The sequence below is a fragment of the Megalobrama amblycephala genome, linkage group LG23 (genome assembly GCF_018812025.1).
Source record: "Megalobrama amblycephala isolate DHTTF-2021 linkage group LG23, ASM1881202v1, whole genome shotgun sequence".
Classification (NCBI taxonomy): domain Eukaryota; kingdom Metazoa; phylum Chordata; class Actinopteri; order Cypriniformes; family Xenocyprididae; genus Megalobrama; species Megalobrama amblycephala.
In genome coordinates, this window is record NC_063066.1 from 14,931,490 (window position 1) to 14,953,085 (window position 21,596).

General features: G+C 39.0%; 1 protein-coding gene across 7 annotated transcripts in view; it reads right to left on the bottom strand.

Moving 5' to 3' along the window:
* The window catches only part of elf1 (E74-like ETS transcription factor 1), a 52,175-nt gene that overhangs the window by 3,176 nt on the left and 27,403 nt on the right, over positions 1-21,596 (bottom strand). For 5 of the 7 annotated variants that reach the window (XM_048176644.1, XM_048176642.1, XM_048176647.1 and 2 more), the window contains 8 exons: positions 18,815-19,209; positions 11,283-11,451; positions 9,737-9,844; positions 9,417-9,578; positions 9,143-9,226; positions 8,346-8,538; positions 7,909-8,250; positions 4,513-7,231 (listed from right to left, as the gene is read on the bottom strand). In XM_048176644.1, coding sequence (XP_048032601.1) covers positions 6,433-7,231; positions 7,909-8,250; positions 8,346-8,538; positions 9,143-9,226; positions 9,417-9,578; positions 9,737-9,844; positions 11,283-11,451; positions 18,815-18,886 — 1,929 coding nt within the window. In that variant the 5' untranslated portion in view covers positions 18,887-19,209 and the 3' untranslated portion in view covers positions 4,513-6,432. Of the gene's footprint in view, positions 1-479; positions 7,232-7,908; positions 8,251-8,345; positions 8,539-9,142; positions 9,227-9,416; positions 9,579-9,736; positions 9,845-11,282; positions 11,452-18,814; positions 19,210-21,596 lie in introns of those variants that run through there. The other 2 variants (XR_007182747.1, XM_048176648.1) reach the window with 2 other exon arrangements.

Genomic DNA, 21,596 nt, shown 5'->3' on the forward strand with positions numbered 1-21,596 from the left:
TAAGGGCGTGGTCACTTGAGTGACAGGTATGCCGCTGCTGTCTGGGAGCGTCACGTTACCTCAGCAGCTAATTTCAACCACTGAATTTGGAATCTCTGCCGTGTTTGTGCGTGTTTCGCTTCAGAACTGCTCTTCAGAACTTTATGGGTGACGTCACGGACACTATGTCCATATTTAGAACGCGTGCACCTGAAAAGGGCTTTTCACACTGCGCTTAACCCCGGGTTATCGTCGTTCTAAACACCACTTTTTTCACCCTGGGTAAAGGAACGTTTCACACTTGTAATTTAGAAGCGAGGTTATGAAACCCTGCTGCAGAGTACAGTGTGAAAGGATGCGGTGTTAGAATGTTACATCCAGACACTACCCAACAAACAACCATCGTGTTCTCATATTTACCTGCTTTGGACAGTCATGGAAACACGTTGCGCGTAGTATAAACAGTGAATTCAGCGTTTGAGAGGAAAAAAAATTCTTACCTTTATAGTAACAAATGTCCATTCAGTATAAACTCGATATACAGTCGGCAATACGAGGATGCGCAATAAGGTTTATGCAAACAGGTCGCGTGCTGTGTTTATCCAATCAACCACACCGACACCGCAAATATGCAAATAAGAACGCTAACCCAGGGTTTAGGAATGTACAACGTGAAACGTCAGTTTATGAATTCCCAGTGTGAAATGTGAAGCAAGATAATCCAGGATTCCTTTTACCCGGGGTTTAGAATGACCCAGGGTTAACTATTTCAAGTGTGAAAAGCCCTAAAGTGTGTCATGTGCAGCAAACAGCCAATCACACAGAACATGGAGAGATTCAGTTTGATTTAGGCTACTTCTCGCGAGAAAGACGGTGCAATTCACGTATTTACAAGGCAGGAATAAACACTGTTGTAGCAAGAGTTGGGAAAGCAGCTGAAAGAAAATATGTGACTAATAATGCATGTGAATCAAATGAATTTAAAGGGATAGTTCACCCAAAAATGAGAATTGTCATCATTTACTCACCCTTAAGTTGTTCCAAACCTGTATGAGTTTCTTTCCCCTGTGAATAATGTCGGTAACCAAACAGTTGATGGGCCCCACTGACTTCCGTAGTATTTGTTTCCCCCCTACTATGGAAGTCATGGCTAAAGTCTTCACAATATCTTCTTTTTAACCTAACAAATTTTATATTTTCTTTTACCTAACAAAAACACAGTACCAGTCATTATACCATGTAAACATAATGTTTTATTGACGTCTTTTTGTGGTTGCAACACTGATTGAGCGATTACATGATACAGTAATGTTCATTTATTTCTTGCTAAAACTAGTAGTAAAGAGAAAGAGATGATCAGTTAATTTATATGTAGTCAGAAAGAATATCCAGATATTTCTGAATTGCCATCAATGGAGAAAGATCCGTTTTCAGTCAGATGATGTAGATAGCAACAACAAAGAGGGGCTAATGGGGTCATAATAATCATCCAAACCTCGACTCTATGCTTATGACCTGGGAAATAAAAAAAATCATGGTTATTGTTTCATTTGTCAATGGAAGAATTTTATCAATTCAGGCAGTTGAAGGATGCAGGGTGAGAAGTTTAATAGCTGTAAGAGTATTGCTTTTAGCTTCTATAAATTCCTGCTGTGAGACTGCTGCTTTAAAAATTTGATGTAAATATAAAGTGATGAACAAAGGACGTAAATTGGAGTGGATGTCATTAGTCTTAGTTCAGAAACAGAACGAAAGCATTGTTTAGTCTTTGTGTGTGTGTGTGTGTGTGTGTGTGTGTGTGTGTGTGTGTATGCAGTATCCTGGTGTGTGAGTAATCTTAGCGCAGCCCCTGACTGGAGGCACATTTCTAATGACCGCCATCCCTCAGCCGTCCCGCCACTCCTCACTAGAGAGACACTGTGATGCAATAAACACTCGCTCTCTTCAAGCATGTCATTGGCCCCCAGCTACTTGTCGTCTTGCTTTAAAAATAGAATGTTCCTTGAGCTGATTTTGTGCAGCTGTGTTGATGTAAAGATGCGGTTTGACACTGGTGAACCACAGCTGTCTGGAAATACAGCTTTAATTTCAATATAATTTTTTTTTAACTATACAGGGGTTATATCGTTTGAGAAGCTTATGGTTAGTCATAGATCCTGTTTGACATTCAGCAATGAAACACTGATCACTGCAAGCTGTCCTGTTTAGCCGTTTTAATGCTTTATGATTACCAATGGGGAGTCGACAAGACAGCTACATGTATTTCCTGCAGTATGACATGCTGCTATACTTCATATTTATGTTAAACAACATTTTCTTATTCTTGGATAATTAGTATTAAACATCCAAATATTACAATATTAAATGAGAGACTACAAAGAGTATTACTTTTAAAATGTATTTGTCACACTTAAGTGATCTGCAAAAAGGTGAGTGAAATGGTGAAAATCCTGAAATGATGATCAGTTACAGCACCTAAAATGCACATTAGAGGGAAGACTGGGGCTAGTTGTCACAAGGGCTGTTCATTATCTCATTACGTTACTGTGATTTTGACTTTTGGATGATGTGCTTTCTCTATCAGTGATTTTGGTTTTAAACATCTAATTCAAAACTGTCTGCATAATATTTTTGTGAATTAAATTCTCCCAACCAATAATTGCATCATCATATTTTCTATAGCTGAACACAATAAAACCACATTGACATACAGTACTGTGCAAAAGTTTTCACCAGCTTTGTTGTTTTAGCAAAGTTTTAATGACCATCCATATTTATTTTTTGGTCTTTGTCACAAGACAGAATGGCTTCTTTAAGCAAAAATCAGTATTTAGTGTGACCTCCTGGACTTCTTCCATTTTCTTAAAGAAGAAAATCTGAGAAACATCTCATTATATTTTGAAAGTTTTCTTGGCCTTCCAGTCCTTTTCCATTCAATTTAGGTTTAAGAGAGCCAGGTTCCTGCTATTGCTCAAGTGTATTTGGAGGTCACTAAATACTTGACACTTTTTAAATTACCTTTTACATTTTTTGCTGTTTTTGCGTGTATGTGGGGGTCAATAATAGACTGATTATTGACATGCTCCCATTGTGAAAACTTAAAAGTTCCTATACAGAAATTGAATATAAAAAAATATCCAACATGAGACAGTTTCACTGTACTAAAAAATGTATACCGGTCACCCCTTCCTCTATATTTGAATTGAAACCTAAATTCTTTATCTTGGAAATGGAAAAGTTCATAGCTATAACTGTATTATCTACTTCAATTCACATAACATTTGTAGTGGTGTGATAAAATATCTTCCCATTTTCACAGGACACACTAACACTGCAAATCGTTTTAACAACCACTTTCAGTTGCCATTTTGCTCCGTCCATACTACAGTTGCCTTGAACACCTTTGATATTGTGTTTTTCTTGATGTTATTGTATTATTTTTTCAGTGTTTCTGTAGGGTTCAGAGTGCTGGGTAATCTACAGCTGTGTGTGAATAGTAGACTTGGGGGTAAGAGCTCCAGCATGTACCAGCTGCCAGATGGCTCCATCAGCAGACGCACACACATACACACACACCACCGTATAAGACCACAGAAAGCATCTCCAAACCCATACCACTGAGTAATCACACACACAATCATTTCTATCCTCACCACAAGTCCGGCACACACAGAGCTGCCAGAGTGAAAACCATTTTGTGTTCTCTTGCAGTCTGTGTTAGTTGTTTAAAGATTATTTGTCCACGAGACAGCAGAAAAAATGCTTACATAAAATATTTGAGGGTGGATTTGCTGAATAGTAAAATGAGAATTTCATCATTTACACAACTTCATGTCTGTGTTCAAATCTGTGATGTCACAAAAGGACAATTTTGAAGACTCGCCAAGCAGCTCTTTTCCACCATATAAGTAGTCCATGAAATGGACAATGCAATGAAGTCTATGAAATCTGTGCCATAGTCCTATAGAGACATTTTGGAGTTTAACAGTCACTAAGAATTGTAATTGTACAGAAAATGTGTTCCACACACAAGCACATACGGGTTTGAAACGGAATCAGAAACTTTTTTATGACGTTTAAAAATGTTAATGTTCTTTTTCACCCACCCAAACGAAGGCATGATTTAGCTTCCCATGTCTGATTGTTCAGTAACTCTTAGGCGCTTTGCTTCCTGTAGTTAACAGATTGCACTCACTCCATCCTTGCCGAAGTTGCCGTGACATTCTGTAATCTCCAGAAGGAGCAGACAAGCTGAATAAGAGCACATATGGCTGGAAACCGAGCTTCCCACAGCAGCCTCGATTCACAGCAAGATGTGCGAGATACCTGGGAGTGCATGTGACCTCTGTTAATTCACGTTAACAGAAGAAACGCTTGAGGAGATGCACCGGGAGGTGTACTTGTTTTAATACGTCGGAACAATGATAGCATCTGCCTTATGGGCTTTGTGTTGTTTAACCAGTACCCAGTCAGTCTGTGATCGTCAGTTTTAATTTCCACAGCAAAAAGGGAACAGGAGATCACACGTTTATGTTAAGGCAAAATTGGTTTTTATTATATATTTATTCTCTTTTGGTTCTCTCTCTTTTTTTCATTTTTTTTTAGAAAACAAAATCTAGTCTACTATAAGACAATTGGAAAAATAAGAAAGCCCCAAGAAAAGGCAAGCTGAAATTATAGGAGGAGCACTGGCATACCTTTACCCCACAACTACAAAGCATAAAGTCTGCGGTCAACAAGACCAATTATCTTATTGACGTAATCTTGCATAATACAAGGTGTAGCCACACGATTGTCAGAGCAGCACCAGAACTCTGGTGTTAGTCAAACAGAATTAGAGGCTGAGGCCTGATGCCCATGATCAGCATCTAGCCTTCCGGGAGCCCAGTCCACATTTACCCTCAACAACTTCAGTCACTTCTTCCAATTTAGCACAAATTTAGTTTCGGATCAACATGGCTACAACTTCCACTCTGTTTACTTGTGGAGATGCTGCTATTAAGAGGCTCTGCTCTGGATTCATTGGATATAAATGAGGCGAAGAAGGAATGGAGGCCACGGACAGACCTGACTACAACAGCTACAAATAAATACATTTTAAAAATCAACCTAAATGTCACAGACTACATCAGCTGTGATCTGAAAAACAGACGTGTAAGGCATCAATCGAATGATATGTGGTTGATACAGGGTAAAAGTATGACAGCGTAAAGGCAGAAACCAAAGGACATCGCATTTATAGCATGTATGCTCAGTAAAAATGGCTTTAAACATCACAGTGAATAAGAACAGCATGATAGCTCAATCTCATAAAGCTACGTTCGGATCCCCTTATATTGAAAAATAGATAAAATATGAAAGGTGTGCGGATTACATGGAACGCTTTAAATTGGAAAAATACAGCTTGCAATAAACACACATACTGGATTCTTATGGGTAAAATTAGCCCTACATACTGCATATTTTCCCTCATTTTTGCATTTGTTTAAAAAAAGACTTTTTGTACAGAATTTAGAAATTCAGAAAATAAATAAATTTGTGGCCATAAAATGAATCTCAGTTGTATATTATATATATATTTATATATATACTGCGTGCCATTTCATATGAACAAGATTATAATGGGGAAATACTTTAACAGATGATTTTGGAATTTGTCACTATATTCTTTAGTCTGTTACTATATACAAACAAGATCTACTGGAACTGTGTCCTTAGACAGGCAATGCCCATTTCCATAAAAGCACAGTGCTTTTAAATTTGTGATGGAAAAATAATAACCTCGCCTGATCTGCCGGTATAAAGGGGATGAGATAATGTCATAATTCTGTATTAAAAACAGAGTGAATCATACAATCTTCCCCTTCAAAGCATCACTTCCAAAACAAAGCATTAACCACCTAGGCACTCTTTCAGTCTTATTTCAATAGGCATCCGTTTGAAGTCCACTGAGATGGCTACATAAGAAAAAACAAAACAAATGCTTCTCCATCTTGTATGTCCCAGGCAACTGTGTGTGTGTGTGTGTGTTTTAATCCTAAAGTCAATGGTGTGTTGTTGGTTTCATTTTGGCTTCTCACCAACTCTTCCTTTGGTCCCTCTGATGGATCAAGTCTTTGGATTTGTCTGTGGAGATGAGAAGAGACAGAAACATCTCAACTGGCACATATGGTGGGAATATCCCTGGTTGGAGAATGGCTGCTCTCCTGTTGGGCATTTGGGGTTGACGGAGAGCAAACCAAAGAGCTTTCATTGTGGTCGGTATCCCTTAAGGTTCAAATTTAGGCACAATATCACAATAACTTTGAGTAAACAAGTCTTCGGGTGAACGCCCACTCTAAACAATCAAGAGCAATAAATTACAGATCATCTGCTCTTCTGAAAAAAATCCTGTATTTTTTTTTTTTCATTGTTGGTTGATTGTGTCCACATTCCCCTACTCGAGCCGATAGTTTAGGTCTCAGCCGGCTCCGCTTTTACCTGGATAAAGTGGGAGGCAGGTATCTGCATGGTGACCGGCAGTTCCTGCAGACCTTGAGAGCCCTCCAACAGCTCTTTGTCCGCAGGCTCTGGATGCAGAGCCACTTCTCCCCTCACTTCCAGCTCTTCCACAGGGGTGAGGCCCTCACTGGGGCTGCTGGCCAGCTGCGAGCCCACGTCTGAGTGTCCGTTGAGGGTGTGGCCCAGCTCCTGTCCTGCACTGTTGATGATCACAGTTCTGTAGCTCAGCTCCGCCACTCCTTCCTCGAGCTCCTCTTTGCAGAATGAGGCCAGGCTAGGGTTGCTGTTGACCAGAGACTGGAGGTAATGTGGGTCTAGGATCTCCTCCTTCACCTGCAGGCCTTGAACTTCACTGGGCTTCAGGACAGTGGCGATGACCGTTCCAGGCTGCTGGGCCACTACGGGCTGCCCGTTGGCATTGAGGGTGACCAAGCGGGTGATGCCGTTAAGAGACCCAGCTTGCTGTGGTGTGGTGACCCCTCCACTGGATGAGGCCAGAGTGGACATGAGGAGCTGCTGGTGCTGGATGCTGTCTGTCGTCAGAGAGGCAGTCTGGATGGTGAGCACATCTTTACCCCCGGGGCTGGAGGAAGGCACAGTGTGGAGAATGACCCGAGGCGGTGAGGTATGAGTGGAGGAATCCCCATTGGTCAGAACAGAAGACAGCGGAAGGGTCTGCAGGGTGACTGAACCTCCTCCTTGAGCTCCTGACGTGAGGACCATAGGAACTGAGCCTGGCATATTTATAGTCCTGAGAGAGAGAAGGGCAGAGAGTTACAAAGCGAGAAGACTTTCGCTGAAACCAGAAACAGTATATAAGGGAGATTACTTTAATGAGAAATTATAATGCTCCATATATCAGCTGTGAATTACAAGAGAATTAACACATTACAGGTAGAAAAAAAACGATATTAAGAACTTCCCACAAATTATTATTTTAGGCCACATATCATTAGTTTGTCATTTTAGATAAATCGTGGCTATGCTATGACTAATTCATTCTCTCGTTTTAATTTAGTTAAACTGTGGCCACATACTAATATGTGTTCCCTTATTTTAGTTAAATCGTGGTCTCAATGTACCTGTTTTAGTGAAATCGTGCCCATGTGCCAACACGATTTAACTAAAATGAGGGAACAAATTCTTAATTTTTTGCCACAATATGACCCCCCTGCATGTCACGTTCAAGGCTCTGTAATTCATGTTACTGCCTAGGAAAAGTGTTACAAATGATTATGACTTATGTCCATTTTGGTTATGATGCTGCTGTCTAAGAAGGTACCTACCTATGTAGGCAACAAAGATAACAAGGCAGCTTACAAGATTTTGGAAAAGAGCTAGGGTTTACAGTGGTTTATAATTTGTTTTAGCTTCCTTCTTATGTGTGAGGCCATCTATGTATTTGTACACACACAAACACACACTTACCTTAAGGAGTGTGTAGGTGCTGGGACAGCAGCTCCTTGATTTGGCTGAAGAACATGGACGGTTTGCAGCAGCTGTTCTGCTTGTTTTCCATTGCTGTTCAGACCGGGACTCATCTCTCTCTTCACTGACTTTACCTGCGCGCTCTTCCCCTGCGCACGCGATGAACCGCGGCCCATTGCCCGTCCATGAGGAGCAGACCTGTGCCCTCCATAGCCAGAACTAGCGTCGTCCCCTTGGCTATCGTCCTCATCAATAATAACCAGATCTGAGGGCATCTCCTTAAACTGGTAAACAAGCCTCTGTCCTTCAACCTTCGCCAGTATACCCCTCTGGTAATAGTACCTAAAAGAGAGCAAGAGGAAGCAGGAGGTCAGGAAAAGCAATTCCTCTGGCATGATTGGTCCCTCTGGGTGAAGTGTTTGTAACCACTGGCTCACCTGAGCGCTCTGCCCATGGTTTCGTAGTTCATATCAGGCTTGTTTTTGTGCTTGCCCCACAACTTGGAAACAGCCTTGGAGTCCACCAGCTTAAAAATGCCCTTCTCTCTCTGCGTCCATTTGATGTATTTGGGACAGGTGTTTTTGTCTTGCAGCAAGGCCAGGAGGAACTCCCACAGGTAGATAGTGTTACCTACAAGAAAAAGAGTCTTTTATATTCCTCTGCCGACTCATTAAAAGTTTAGACTTATAAAAAGCTTAAACACCTTTCATATTTCACATGTGAATCCACAGGTCTTATTTAACCAGCAGAACTGGCAGAGGTGCAATTATTGTATTCTTTCTCATAACCTTAATAAATCAATTCTCCCTTCATGGTAGCCTTACGCCGGGCTGGAAATTAATTAGATAGGCCTGGCACTAGATTATTCTTGTTTGTCATGTGCTTTGGCCAGAAGTGGTTAAAAACAGCTACCCCGGCAGTGGGAACCAGAGAGAGAACAGACCGGTGTGTCAAGGTGATGTATATGTATGCGGCCAGCCTCCTCTCTGAGCTGGGAATGGGGCGCATGCATAAGGGGCCTCTATCAGGACAGCATCGATGTGCCCTCCAGCTTGCTATCACTTTAGTTCCCTCACAAACGCAGCACTTTGAGAGCACCTCATCAATTAAGCAGTCGCAGCACTGCCTCTCTCTGGCGGTAAGAGCGACTCGTGATGCATTCAGGAGAGAGAAAAGTGATAGTTTCCAACTTTTTCTCCTTTACTACCGTGCAGTGATCTGAGATTGCGCTTACCTTTGCCCTCTTTGCTCTTCTTCTTAAGCGGGAGACTTGGATTGGTGATGGGAGAGCAGGGCCGTACTGGTCTCGGTTTGCGCACTGCAGGATGATTGCAAGAAAACAGTTTTACCTCCAAGAACATCAGATCAACTAAATATGTTAACAATTTCAAAAATATGAAGAAAAAAATCTGATTGTTTTTTAACAATTTTTCATTCTTTGGTGTCAGCTTTAGTTTTTAATGCAGCAAAAAAGGTGTACACTGCCCTCTACTGGCAGATTGTGGTACCTTTGCTTTTCCTGACAGGCTTGGAAAGGTTCTTTTGAGGGATTTCATCCACAGAGGACGTGTCCTCATCCAGGGGACCATCCATGCAGCCATTTGAGAGCTGCTCTGGACGCAGAGAAATGTAGGTCAGGTCTGATTCCAGCATAGTCCCATATGTGTGAACTACAGAAGGGCAGATGTCAAGTATTAGAATGCTTGTTTGCTTAAACATTCACAGACAGAACTGAAATGAGAAATAGTATCAGTATGTGTGCCAAGTGCTTCTCACAAACATTTATTAAAAAAAGGACCATGTAAACTGACAGTGAGTCATTACATACTCATGCGTTTCTCATCCAGGATGTTATTGGGAGATTCCATGTTCAGCAGGGCCTCAGCCGCCTCGATGGTCTCCATATTGTCCTCTCCGCCTGAGACAGGGGTCTCTACTGTAGAGAAAACATTTACATCACTTGACAAACATTAACCTTGGGTTTCACTATTATGTGTTCCACTTTGGTTTCAGGGTAGTTTTCTTGGTTATTTAAATAACAAATAGAGAAAGGTGATTTGTCACACTGATGTTTTTCTATATAGACAAATACGAACGTGTAATAATGCTGCGTTCACGTGCTATCGAAAATTTGATAATTCCCACTTCTGAAGTCATGATTACGAGCTCATTGCATTCAACTTTCGAAACTGGAGGGCGTTCATGTGCATTTTTTACCTAGGAAACTCGTATTTACGATAATTCCGAGAGCACGTAAAGACAACATTAGTTTAGTTTATGTATTGTGAGATAAATACATTCTTAATAAATAAGAACACACTACAGTTCAAACGTCTGCTGACAGAAAGATTTTATAGAATTAATACTTTTATTCAGCAAGGATGCATTAAACTGATCAAAAGGAAAAGTAAAGACATTTATGATTCAAAAGATTTCTATTTCAAATACTTTTCGTTTGAACTTGGATACCTGGATTAAGCAACTGTTTTCACCATTGATAATATTTAAAAAAAATGTTTCTTGAGCACCAAATCAGCATATTAGAATGATTCCCAATTTAGGATCATGTTACACTTAAGACTGAATTCTGAAAACTGAGCTTTCTGTCCCTCCATTGACAGCTATGTGGCTACCACGTTGACGCTTTAAAAAGTTCATAAAGAGAAAGCGGCTTGATCACTTTATTTGATGAACAGATTGAATTTAGGCTTTTATTCACATATACAGTAAACACTGATCAGCAAACAAACAAAAGCTCAACAGAATCTGCTTCAAGTGCGAGAACAAACCTCTTCTGGAAGCTCAAACGTGCTGCGTAACACACGAGAACGAACCTCATTGGTTCTCGCACATCAAGCAAACATGCTTGAGCTTCCATTTACCACAACACGTGTGAATGTTTATATGTGAATAAAAGCCTAAATTCAATCTGTTCATCATATAAAGCGATCGTGTCTCTTCAGAAAATTTAGACTAAACCGCTCAATTCGTATGGATTAGTTTAACAATATCTTTATGAACTTTTTTGAAGCGTCAAAGTTTCAATTGCGAAGGCTGTCTATGGAGGGACAGAAAGATCTCAGATTTCATCAGAAAAGATCTTCATTTCCGTTTTGAAGATGAAAGAAAGTCTTACGTGTTTGGAATTACATGAGGGTGAGTAATTAATGACAGAATTTTCATTTTTAGGTGAACTAACCCTTTGCATGAATGCCGCCTTGATGAGCATAAGAGACTTCAAAGACTTTCAAAAACAATAAAAAAATCATGTTGTGGACTGCTTTGGGTGCGAAGAATACTGTTTTTTTTTTTTTTTCTCATTTTCATGAGAAATGTTTTCAAAAAACATGCCACCTATAATTGCGATCACTCACCAGAGAGCCCCACATCTCCCATGATGTTCTCTTCCACCACATCCTGAATAGCGTCTACCATGATGCCATTAGTCACCTCATCTGCCTCCAGTCCAGAGTACACCTGCATGAGGTCGGCAGCGGGCACCTGCTCCACAATCACCGCCGGGAACACTGAAGGGTCGTCCAGCTGTGGGAGAACAAACAGAGAGATAAATGCACCATTGATCTAAAATCAACCGCCATGCATTGCTTTCAGCAGAACAGCAGTAAAGTGTACCATAATTGCTTTAAAACACATAAATTTGTCCCTACAGATGAAAGCCTCTAATCCACAATCGTCCAGGTTACTCATACTCACAGAGGCAGAAGTTAATGGCCCATTCATAATAGCTTTAACCTGAGCCGGTTCAGTCACTTGGTTGGACTCTTACTAATGCGTCAGCATAACAATAAGGCCAGAGACGTGCCTGTGGTATCATGTGATTAAATGACGTAAGCACAAGCGTATCACAGTTCCAGTAAGGTTCTTATACACATGACCCTGTTTGCTCCCAGGGTAGAACTTCATGCCAAAAACACCATTTCAGGCTTCCTCATTTCCACCAGCATTCCAGGGTGAGGGTGGAGATCACATTGGAGGAAAAGAGGAAATAGTTGGTACTGGACTCTAAAGCCACAAGAGACCATTACTCACCATCCACCACAGTCAACACCGCCAAAATACACCAACATACTTAATAAAAGACGTTTTTCTTCTGCCCATGATGCGTTCTTATTCTTTTAACCAGTCTAGATGAGTCAGGCTTGTTAGTAAAAGCAATGTGAAGGGCTTTCCTAAACACACACACTCACACACAATCCATTTCCAGGGAAAACTGGAGCTGAAGATAGCATTACTGAGTGAGTGACTGTGTGTGTGTACGACCAACCAAATCTCATTAGCCGGCTAGCAGCTCTCATTAGGCCTTTGGCAGACGATATGTGCAAACAATGCAAAACATGTCAGAATATAAGTGAACATTGACAGGGCAGGAATAATTCAAGAGAATCTACAGTCTGATCGAAGTCTGGTGACCTTTATTTTGACACTTGTTAGAGGAACGCTTAAATTATGCAACTGATCATTGCGAGCCTTGTGCCGGTCCTCCCTGTACGTGAAGTACACAAGTTGCGTCGGGCCCCAGAACCACCAAGGGTCCCCCGTTGCTTTCACACATGATGGTAATATTGCAAATTATACTTTAGAGGAGTCATGTGGAAATTCCTTTTGTTTTTGTTTTGTTTTTTTTACGTAATGATTTAACGTTGATTTATTTAATAACTGTTTCGGACATCATGCAGTGGGACATGCGTCTTGACGAATGGCTATGACTTTCAAATGAACCTATCTGTCCGGTGCAAAAAAATGAAAGAAAAAGCACCAAGAATGTGAAGCAAAAGAGCAAGAAGAATATTTTAAATTATTAGTCTTATTTAGTCTCGACAAACCATGCAATTAATTATTTAAAAAATCAATATTAGTCCACTGTTTCGTTAGAAATGCCCAATGATGGAGTGTAATTTTCAGTAATTTTCAAAACAATCTTTTACGTATTTTAAGAAATAAACATATTCAGTCGTGCAAGCTGTTGTGTGATTCCCATCAGTGTTTTAAAAACATTGTGCATTAGTCTAAATTTTGCTTAATTAGAGAATTATGTATTTTAGTAAGCTTTCTTGAGTAAACTATATTTATCATGTTTTAGTTTTTTTAGTAAATCACACATTTGGAAATTCATTTCAGCTGTGTTATAGTTTTCTGATGGCTAGATGGTGTCCGAGCATTACTTTTGAAAAGCATTTATTTACCTGTCAACCAAAATTTGGATATATTATTTTTTCTTAATTGTTCTTACTGCCAGTTTACTGTGTTTTGTCTTTCAGTCTTTAGTCATTTAGACTTGGTAACTGATTCATTATATTTTATTTCTTTTAGTTTCTATTTCTTGTGTAAATAATTGTATCTTTTGCTGTTATATAAATACGACCATTTATTTTGCACTGTTTTAGGCACTGATGGGCCCCCTTGCAAAATTTTGCTTAGGGCCCCCAGAAGTCTAGGACCAGCTCTGATGGCAAGTGATTGCTTTTCCACAGGGACTACATTTCAGATTCTGCCCTTTTTAAAATCATTGGGAATACATAAACGCATTTGTCTGTTGTGTCATGTAACCACTAGATGGCAGCAGAATGCAGTTTATAACCTTTCCAGTTGTGCAACTGTATGAAGATGACCAAAATAGGAACAACATGGAAACACGTGAATGTTTTTGCTTGTTCCTGACCATAGAAAATAATCACATACACGCACAAATAAACACATTTAACAATAAATTGATCAATGTAATACAGTGCTGCAGGAATGCTTGAAATATTGTCTCTTTCCAAACAGAATTGTGAAACACATAAGCCATCTTACATCTTCCTTTGGCAGGGTTTTCTGTTTTTGTTCCATCATCCTTGGACTACTTGCCGTTGTTATGACATTTTCCCCAGAGACTCAATGGGAGTGGCTTCCCAAATCTCAGTTCAAGGCATTCATTCAGTAATGCAACACAAACTCCAAACTACTATAAACAGATTCATTTTGAGGTGGTGAAATAAAATGTAGCTATTGCTAAATAGAACACATGAATTCATCTACTGTTTAATACACTACTGTTTAAAAGTTTGTTTGTTTGCTTTTTTTTTTCACGATTTAAGATACAAGGCTGCATTAATTTGATCAAAATTCAATAAAACAGTATACCGTGAAATGTTAGAATTTAAAATGACTGTTTGTATTTACTGGCCATCTGTTCAGGGTGTCCCCTGTCTGGGGCCTAAAATGCTGGGATGGCTGGACGGATGTTTTAATACATACAGTATGTCATTTATTCCTGTGATGTCACAGCATCATTACTCCAGTCTTCAGTGTCACATGATCCTTCAGAAATCATTCTAATATGCAGATTCGGTGCTCAAGAAACTTTCTTATTACTATCAATGTTGATAATAATTGTGCTGCTTACTATTTTTGTGGAAACTGCTACTTTCGATCAATTTAATGTGTCCTTACTGATCAAAAAATGTAATTTCTTAAAAAAAAAAAAATAAACCCCACTGACCCCAAATTTTTTTAACATTAGTGTACACCAACTAAATGTTAGATTTCAGTGTGCGTCGTTCATCAGTATATTAAGAGATGAGCAAGACAGACACTGTGAATCCCACAAGTCCTGACTGCTGAGTAAGCGGGAAACTTTTTCTGTACATTCATCCAGTCCCTACCTTCCGTCCTGCCACACTTTGGAACTACATACATCAGATATCAGGATTATGCAAAAAAACTTTGGTGATCGGTTTACATAGTCTCTCTCATTATGCTCGACAGGTGAATGCAAAATAGCAGAGCGTGTCTGTATGAGTCTATACTTTTAGTCTATAAATTTCAAAATTTCTTGCATTAAATGACTTTGTCATTAGGCCAATTTATGGCAAAAATTGAAATGCGCCGCGCTGATAAATATTAAAATGTTAATACAGCTTTTTAAAAAGCCAATATTTCAATCTTGAACATAAGTGAAAAAGAGTAAAGCTTCTATTTAAAAAAATAAAAATAAAATATATATATATACACATAAAAAAACTGAATTACATAAACCTCTAACATCCTTTTTTTCAGAATTATCAACCACATTTCTAAAAGGGAAACATCAGATAAAGATCAGTCATTTGAATAGTTGAGTTCTGTGTTCCTACTGTGGGCATAAACCTGATAGCATGTGACTTGTTTTGTAGTTACACTCTCTTCTGCTTTACCTGACGCCAGTGGTGATGCTAAACCCACTGATGCAATACAAGACCCTCACTTGCAATGCTGGAGACAGGTTATTGGATGATTCTCAAACACTGTGCACTAACCAGGCGTGAGGCCACAGGTTTTCAGCAGCAAGTAATTAGTCTACCGACGACTAAAGCTGCACAATGTCACGTCATCACAGCCATAGGACACGTATGATGTGGCAAAGAGAAGTTATGTAAGCCTGGCTCTGTCATAGAATGAACTCTAGCTGTATTGGTGCATCCATAGTCTATAAAATCACCTTCTCTGTGCTAACGTGTGTACTTGTTAAAAATGCTTTGATGCCAAAAAGCATAAACTGTGCTACACAAAGAACTACTGGCAGCCAAACTACATGAAAGTGTATTGAACTATTAATGAGATCTATGACATACACTACCGTTCAAAAGTTTGGGGTCAGTACGATTATTTTTAGTCTTTTATGCTCACCAAGTCTGCATTTATTTGACCAAAAATACAGTAAAACAGTAATAGTGCGAAATATTATTTAATATATTTTAAAATGCAATTTATTCCTGTGATGGAAAAAGTAGCCATTTTCCAATCAGTGTCACATGATCCTTCAGAAATCATTCTAATATGCTGATTTGGTGTTCAAGAATTATTATTATCAATGTAGAAAATAGTTGTGCTGTTTATTTTGTGGAAATCATGATTCATTTCTTTTCAGCATTCACTGATGAATATAAAGCTCAAAAGAACAGCATTTAGTTGACATATAGAAGTTTTGTAACACAACAAGTGTCTTTAATATCGCATTTCATTAATTTAATATGTCCTTGTTGAATAAAAGTATTAATTTCTTTTAATATATATATATATAAATGACTCTAAACTTTGAACAGTAGTCTAAATTCATTGGTAATATCGTTTGATGAAATCCCAGAGGTTTTTTTTTTAAATCTCCCTTAGAAAGCAACGAAATGACCACATTCAAGGTCCAGAAAAGACATTGTTAAAATAGTCAACTTGACTACAGTGGTTCAACCTTAATGTTATGAAGTGACGAGAATACTTTTTGTTCACAAAAACAAAACAATGTTTTCTATGGGGGATAAAAAGAACCTCAGATTTCATCAAAAATATCTTAATTTGTGTTCCGAAGATGAACGTAGGTCTTGCGGGTTTGGAACTACATGAGGGTGAGTAATTAATGACAGAATTTTCATTTTTGGGTGAACTAACCCTTTAAGCTAACTGATATTCCTTTGTTTATCTCTAACCCAATACATTGTTATGCTTTAAAGTAATTTAAGAAAGAAGTAATCATGTATTGTAAAATCCTTTAATATGAAATTAACATTTTATAAATACCTTTAATATTAAAATAACTTTTCCACTGTACTGTGCCAATACTTGCACTCTGTCCCTAAACCGTTATCAGTGATCCCTATTTTTTTTACAAACCAACAAACAAGTAAACTTGCATGCACAACAATACGCAGATCAAAAATCAGCTTATTCTAAAAACCTGACGATGCAAGAAAACCGTTTATACAAGAAATTATTTTGTTTTGACATCAACAGACATGCACACGAGACATGCCCATACTAAATAAGTCACCAGAACGTCTGTGAAGGTGTTTACATACAGAGTGAGACTGAGGTAATAGGTAAAAATCTAGTTGTGCCAGTTGTTTTCTTCTTAAAATGTGTACAACATTATGTTGCTGGGCTAATCTGTGATAATTAGTGTAAGATTGTGCATGTAAATGCTTTAGGTGTCTCGGGAGATCTGCTGTTGCACGCAGTAGCTGAACTCTGACATGATGCCTTGATATCATTTCACTCCCATTACACGACGACTTGACTTATGGGGGTAATTACTGGCTCTGCAAAGTCCAGCATGGCTAATCATTATGGTCCAGAGAAGCAGCTGGACATATTTCACAGCACCCATGCGTGGAAAACCCAGCACACACAGTAAGAAGAGTGTAGGTTTATCTTTTGCAGTCCCTAAAAAAGCCTTTCTATTGTTAGTATTGGGAGTCAGCAGATATCTGAGACTGTAGAGAATATTTATTATGGTGCTGTAATAGAGTGAGGGGATTTAGGGAGTTACTGAGAAGCCAAAGTCGTTTCAAAACAATAGTAGATTTCTGGGTGGAACAGGAATCTTCTCCCACGCTGCAACAAGTTGGGCAGGTTAGGCCTGAATCTAGCTTTCAGTTCTCTTTCAGTCTGTAAGAGAAGAGGCCTGATCCATTCACATGACTGCACAAACACACACTTAACATTAAGATCATGATTCTGAAGTCATCTCAGCACAGAGAGAATAGACAGAAGAAACCAAAACACGGCACAACTGTACGACAGCATACGCTGACATGCGTATACAGCAGCTCTGGACACTTAAGCCACAATTAAAACTGTATAAATATATTTCCTTGATTTTACAAAACTATCAATCCAAGTGGAATTTATTTAAAGAAATTTAGCAAGCACAAGTTTGTTGGGTTTCAAAATATGATACAATAAATACACTACTGTTCAAAAGCTTGGGGTAAGATTTTTTTTTTAAAAAGAAATGAATCATTTTATTTAGCAAGGACACATTAAATTGACCAAAAGTGTTGGTAAACACATTTATAATGTCACATAAGATTTCTATTCCAAATAAATGCTGTTCTTTTGAACTTTCATCAAAGAATCCTAAAAAACCAAATATATTAAGCAGCACAACTGTTTTAAACATTGATAATAAGTAAGAAATTGCTTGAGCAGCAAATCAGCATATTAGAATGATTTCTGAAGGATCATGTGACACTGAAGGCTGGAGTAATGATGCTGAAAAATCTGCTTTGCCATCACAGGAATAAATTGCTTTTAAAATATATATTGAAATATAAAACAGTTATTTTAAATTACATTTAATTACATTTCATAAATAAATGCAGCCTTGGTAAGCATAAAAGACTTCTTTTAAAAACATTTTAAAAATCTTAGAGACCCCAAACTTTTTAATGGTAATGTAAATTGACTAAAATTAAGATATCTTGGACATTTTCTGATTGACAAACTTTGTGGAACCTGTGTGAACTTGACAAAAAGTGACCAGTTGGTAAAAAAAAAAAAAAAAAAACTGAAAAAGCAACTCAGAAATGTTAGCTCTGGGAAAAGCTCTAGCAGCATTTGCTTGCAGACAACAGTTGATTTAATATATAGTATCTAATGCAATAAAATTCAAATATTCATAAAGTGTGAATTAAGTGTCCAAATACTTTTTGGGGCCACTGTAAGTAACATAATTAAGTGTCCTGAGGCTGAAATGCTTCATTCTCAACTAGGTTTTCGTTTAAGAATACAAACACGCTGAGTTCAGACTGACTGGCAATTCCTACATCTCAGTCTTTCCATCTGAACCCTGCCAGCAACCCACACAGTCATCTCCCAACCCTCTCCTTGCACTCTTAATGTTCCACCTCCCACCCTTCCCTTCATGCCCAGCATCAAAGGCACAGACCTTCGAAAGACCCGTGTCCACTTTTTGATACCCTGCCTGTGCAGCTGGATAGACAATGAGAGTACCTAATCAGAGAAACCACAAGTTTACGTGTCTAATAACAAAGATCTCTGGCACCAAAATATTTCAGGGCTTTCAGGTCAACGATGAAGGGCCGATCGTAGTACTCTCACACAGAAAACAGCAAATATGTTTGTGATGTACCTGATTGATTTCATCCATCCCATTGCTGGCGAACTCAAAGACAAGCTCGCTGGACTGGACCGCAGTGGTCATGGTGTTGTAGGGAGAGAGAGAGGGTAGGACACGGGCTGACAGGCAGAGGGTTCCTACCCCTCCACGCACTCCCCGGACGCTTTGCTCCACACCACACCCCTCGGCACAGGAAGCAGTCTGAAGCAGGAACACTGCTGAGGTAATCTGCTGCTTTCACACAATGAGAAGCACTGTTAGGTAAAAACAGAGTTCCCTTTTTTGGTCCTGCACGCTGCTGACTTTTTTTTTCTCCAGATGACTGACAGGGTGGCGGAGGACTCAGAGCAACGGTACTGCGTGATGGAGGAGGCTTCTCGCTCCAGCTGCGTCTGGGGCATCTAAACCTTCAAGAGAGAAACAGAGAGGAGAAGGAATATTAGGGAACTGCGACTGAACAAAATGGGCTGTGTCACATCATCAGAGAGAGAAAGAGAGAGAGGGCTGGGATGGCCGGACGAGCCTGAGACGGTACCGCTGGGACTGAGACGAGGGCTAATTTTCTGACTCTATGAAGTATTCGCTCACTGCTGAGAAGACTTTCGGCTCACCGATCTCATTCTTGGCGCTGAACGCCCAAAGCTGCCTCAAAGTCAGACTCTGAGGAAGTCTGGCTGGGCAGAATGTAAATGGACGAGTGGAAAACGTACTCCGCTTTCCAGCAACACATTCATCACTGGCACGCTTCACTTTCTTTGGCTCTGACTCCCATTTAGATCACAACAATACAACTGTTGCATCACTGTGTCACCCTGTATTCACTAGGGATCGTAATATATGAAAAATATTTTTTAAATAATATTTTAACTGTAATTTTTAAAATATTCAAAGAACTATTTTAATTACTTGAAATACTATTTTAAATAATATTTATATTATTTTAATGATTTAATATATTATTTAAAATTATTTTAAATAATAATTTAAATATTTACTTAATTATTTAAATATATTTGTAAAATAATTATCATAATAAAATAAAAATAATTGTTATTGTTTTATTATTTATTCAGACAAAATAATACACAATTTAAATTGATTGACCATATCATTAAAAAAATAAAAAATAAATCGGCTAATAGTTATCAGGTAGAATTTTAATATTGGTATAGTATAATCTTATTCACACTATTCTGTTTAAATAGTGTTTCAAATAATAGACCAAAAATACTAAAAGCAGCAAGGCAGCTGGTCTACTGTCATTTTGAATAACTGGTTTAATTCGTCAAGGTTCAGATGTAATAAGTGAACCTCTTCAGTGGTAGTGTGGAGGAGGGGGTAAGGGGCATGGATCGCCACAGGATATGAGATCACCCAGCCTGATCAAAGGGGTACTGTAAACAAGGTTGGGTTATCAGTCACATGTGTAGAAGGGCCCGAACACACCCTCATCCAAAGTCTACATTCACTCCTCACACTGAAGCCAGCTGTACTACGGAAACCCAAAAACACAAGAATAACAGGCCTATGAGAGAAAGAGTACCCTCTGCCCAGCCCTGAGGCGGCGAGAAGGAACAGAAGGGGCTGCAGTCTGGTTAAAGATTAAACAAGTGCAGTGGGGAGAGGAGAGAAGGTTTGGACGAACAACTGAAAGGGGGTGTAAAATGGCAGCGGAAGGGGCCCATGTCTCCTCTGTGGCAGGGTGGGGCTTGTTTGCTTTGAAAGGGCAGTGTGTGTGTCAACAAGTGCATACCAGGTTGAATGGTGTCTGGGGGGTTGGGGTATGTGGGGTGGGTGGGTACAAGGGTTTAATGGGGGCAGTTAAAGAGAATAGGAAAGATAGGTCCGTCTGGGTGGCAGGGAGGTCAAACAAATGTTCTGTTCAGCTCAGACTCTACTTAAGACCCCTGTAACAGCTGGAGTCTCGTCCACAACATGTGGCCTTGTGCGGCCTTGTCTCTCCAAGAGAAGAACAGGATGGTGTATGCCATGACAGAGAGGCCGAACCTATTATTACCACTAACCAGACGCCCCCGCCCCCCCCAAGAGCCCTTCGGCTTTGCCTCCCTTCCCACAGCATGGGGCCAACATCTGGAGCACCCCGCTGAAGGTTTCTTCGCTCTGAATTGGTCAAGACAAGCTCTTTGTAACAATTATTAATTTCCTTGCTGCCACAATGCTCTGGGAGTTGCTAGGGGGTTGCTAGGGCATTCTGGTTGGTTGCTAGGGGCTTACGTCAAATCATCTTTAAGTCTCTTTGATGATCTGGTAAACTATAATTAAAGACATTCTGTCAAATGTCTCATATTATACTTTTAAACAATTATGTCTAAATAAAACAGCTGCTACAAGTGATACATTTTAGTGTACAGAATAAAATATGGATATTTTCTATTGGTCCATATACATCTAATATAGTCGTTCAAAAGGTTGAGGTCAGTGAGATTTTGTAATGTTTTTGTCCTTTATGCTCACCAAGGCTGCATTTTTCAATCAAAAATACAGTAAAATATTGTTGTGAATTTTGTGAATATTATTACAATTTAAAATAATGAAAAGCTAAGTTTTCAGCAGCCATAACTTCAGTTTTCAGTGTCATATGACCCTTCAGAAATCATTCTAATTTACTGATTTGGTGCTCAAGAAACATTTCTTATTACCAATATAATGAAAACAGTTGTGTTGCTGAATATTTTTGTGAAACCTTGAAAAAAAAAAATTAGGATTCATTCTTTGGTGAATAAAAACTTCAAAAGAACAGTATTTATTTGAAATGGACATTATAAATGTCTTA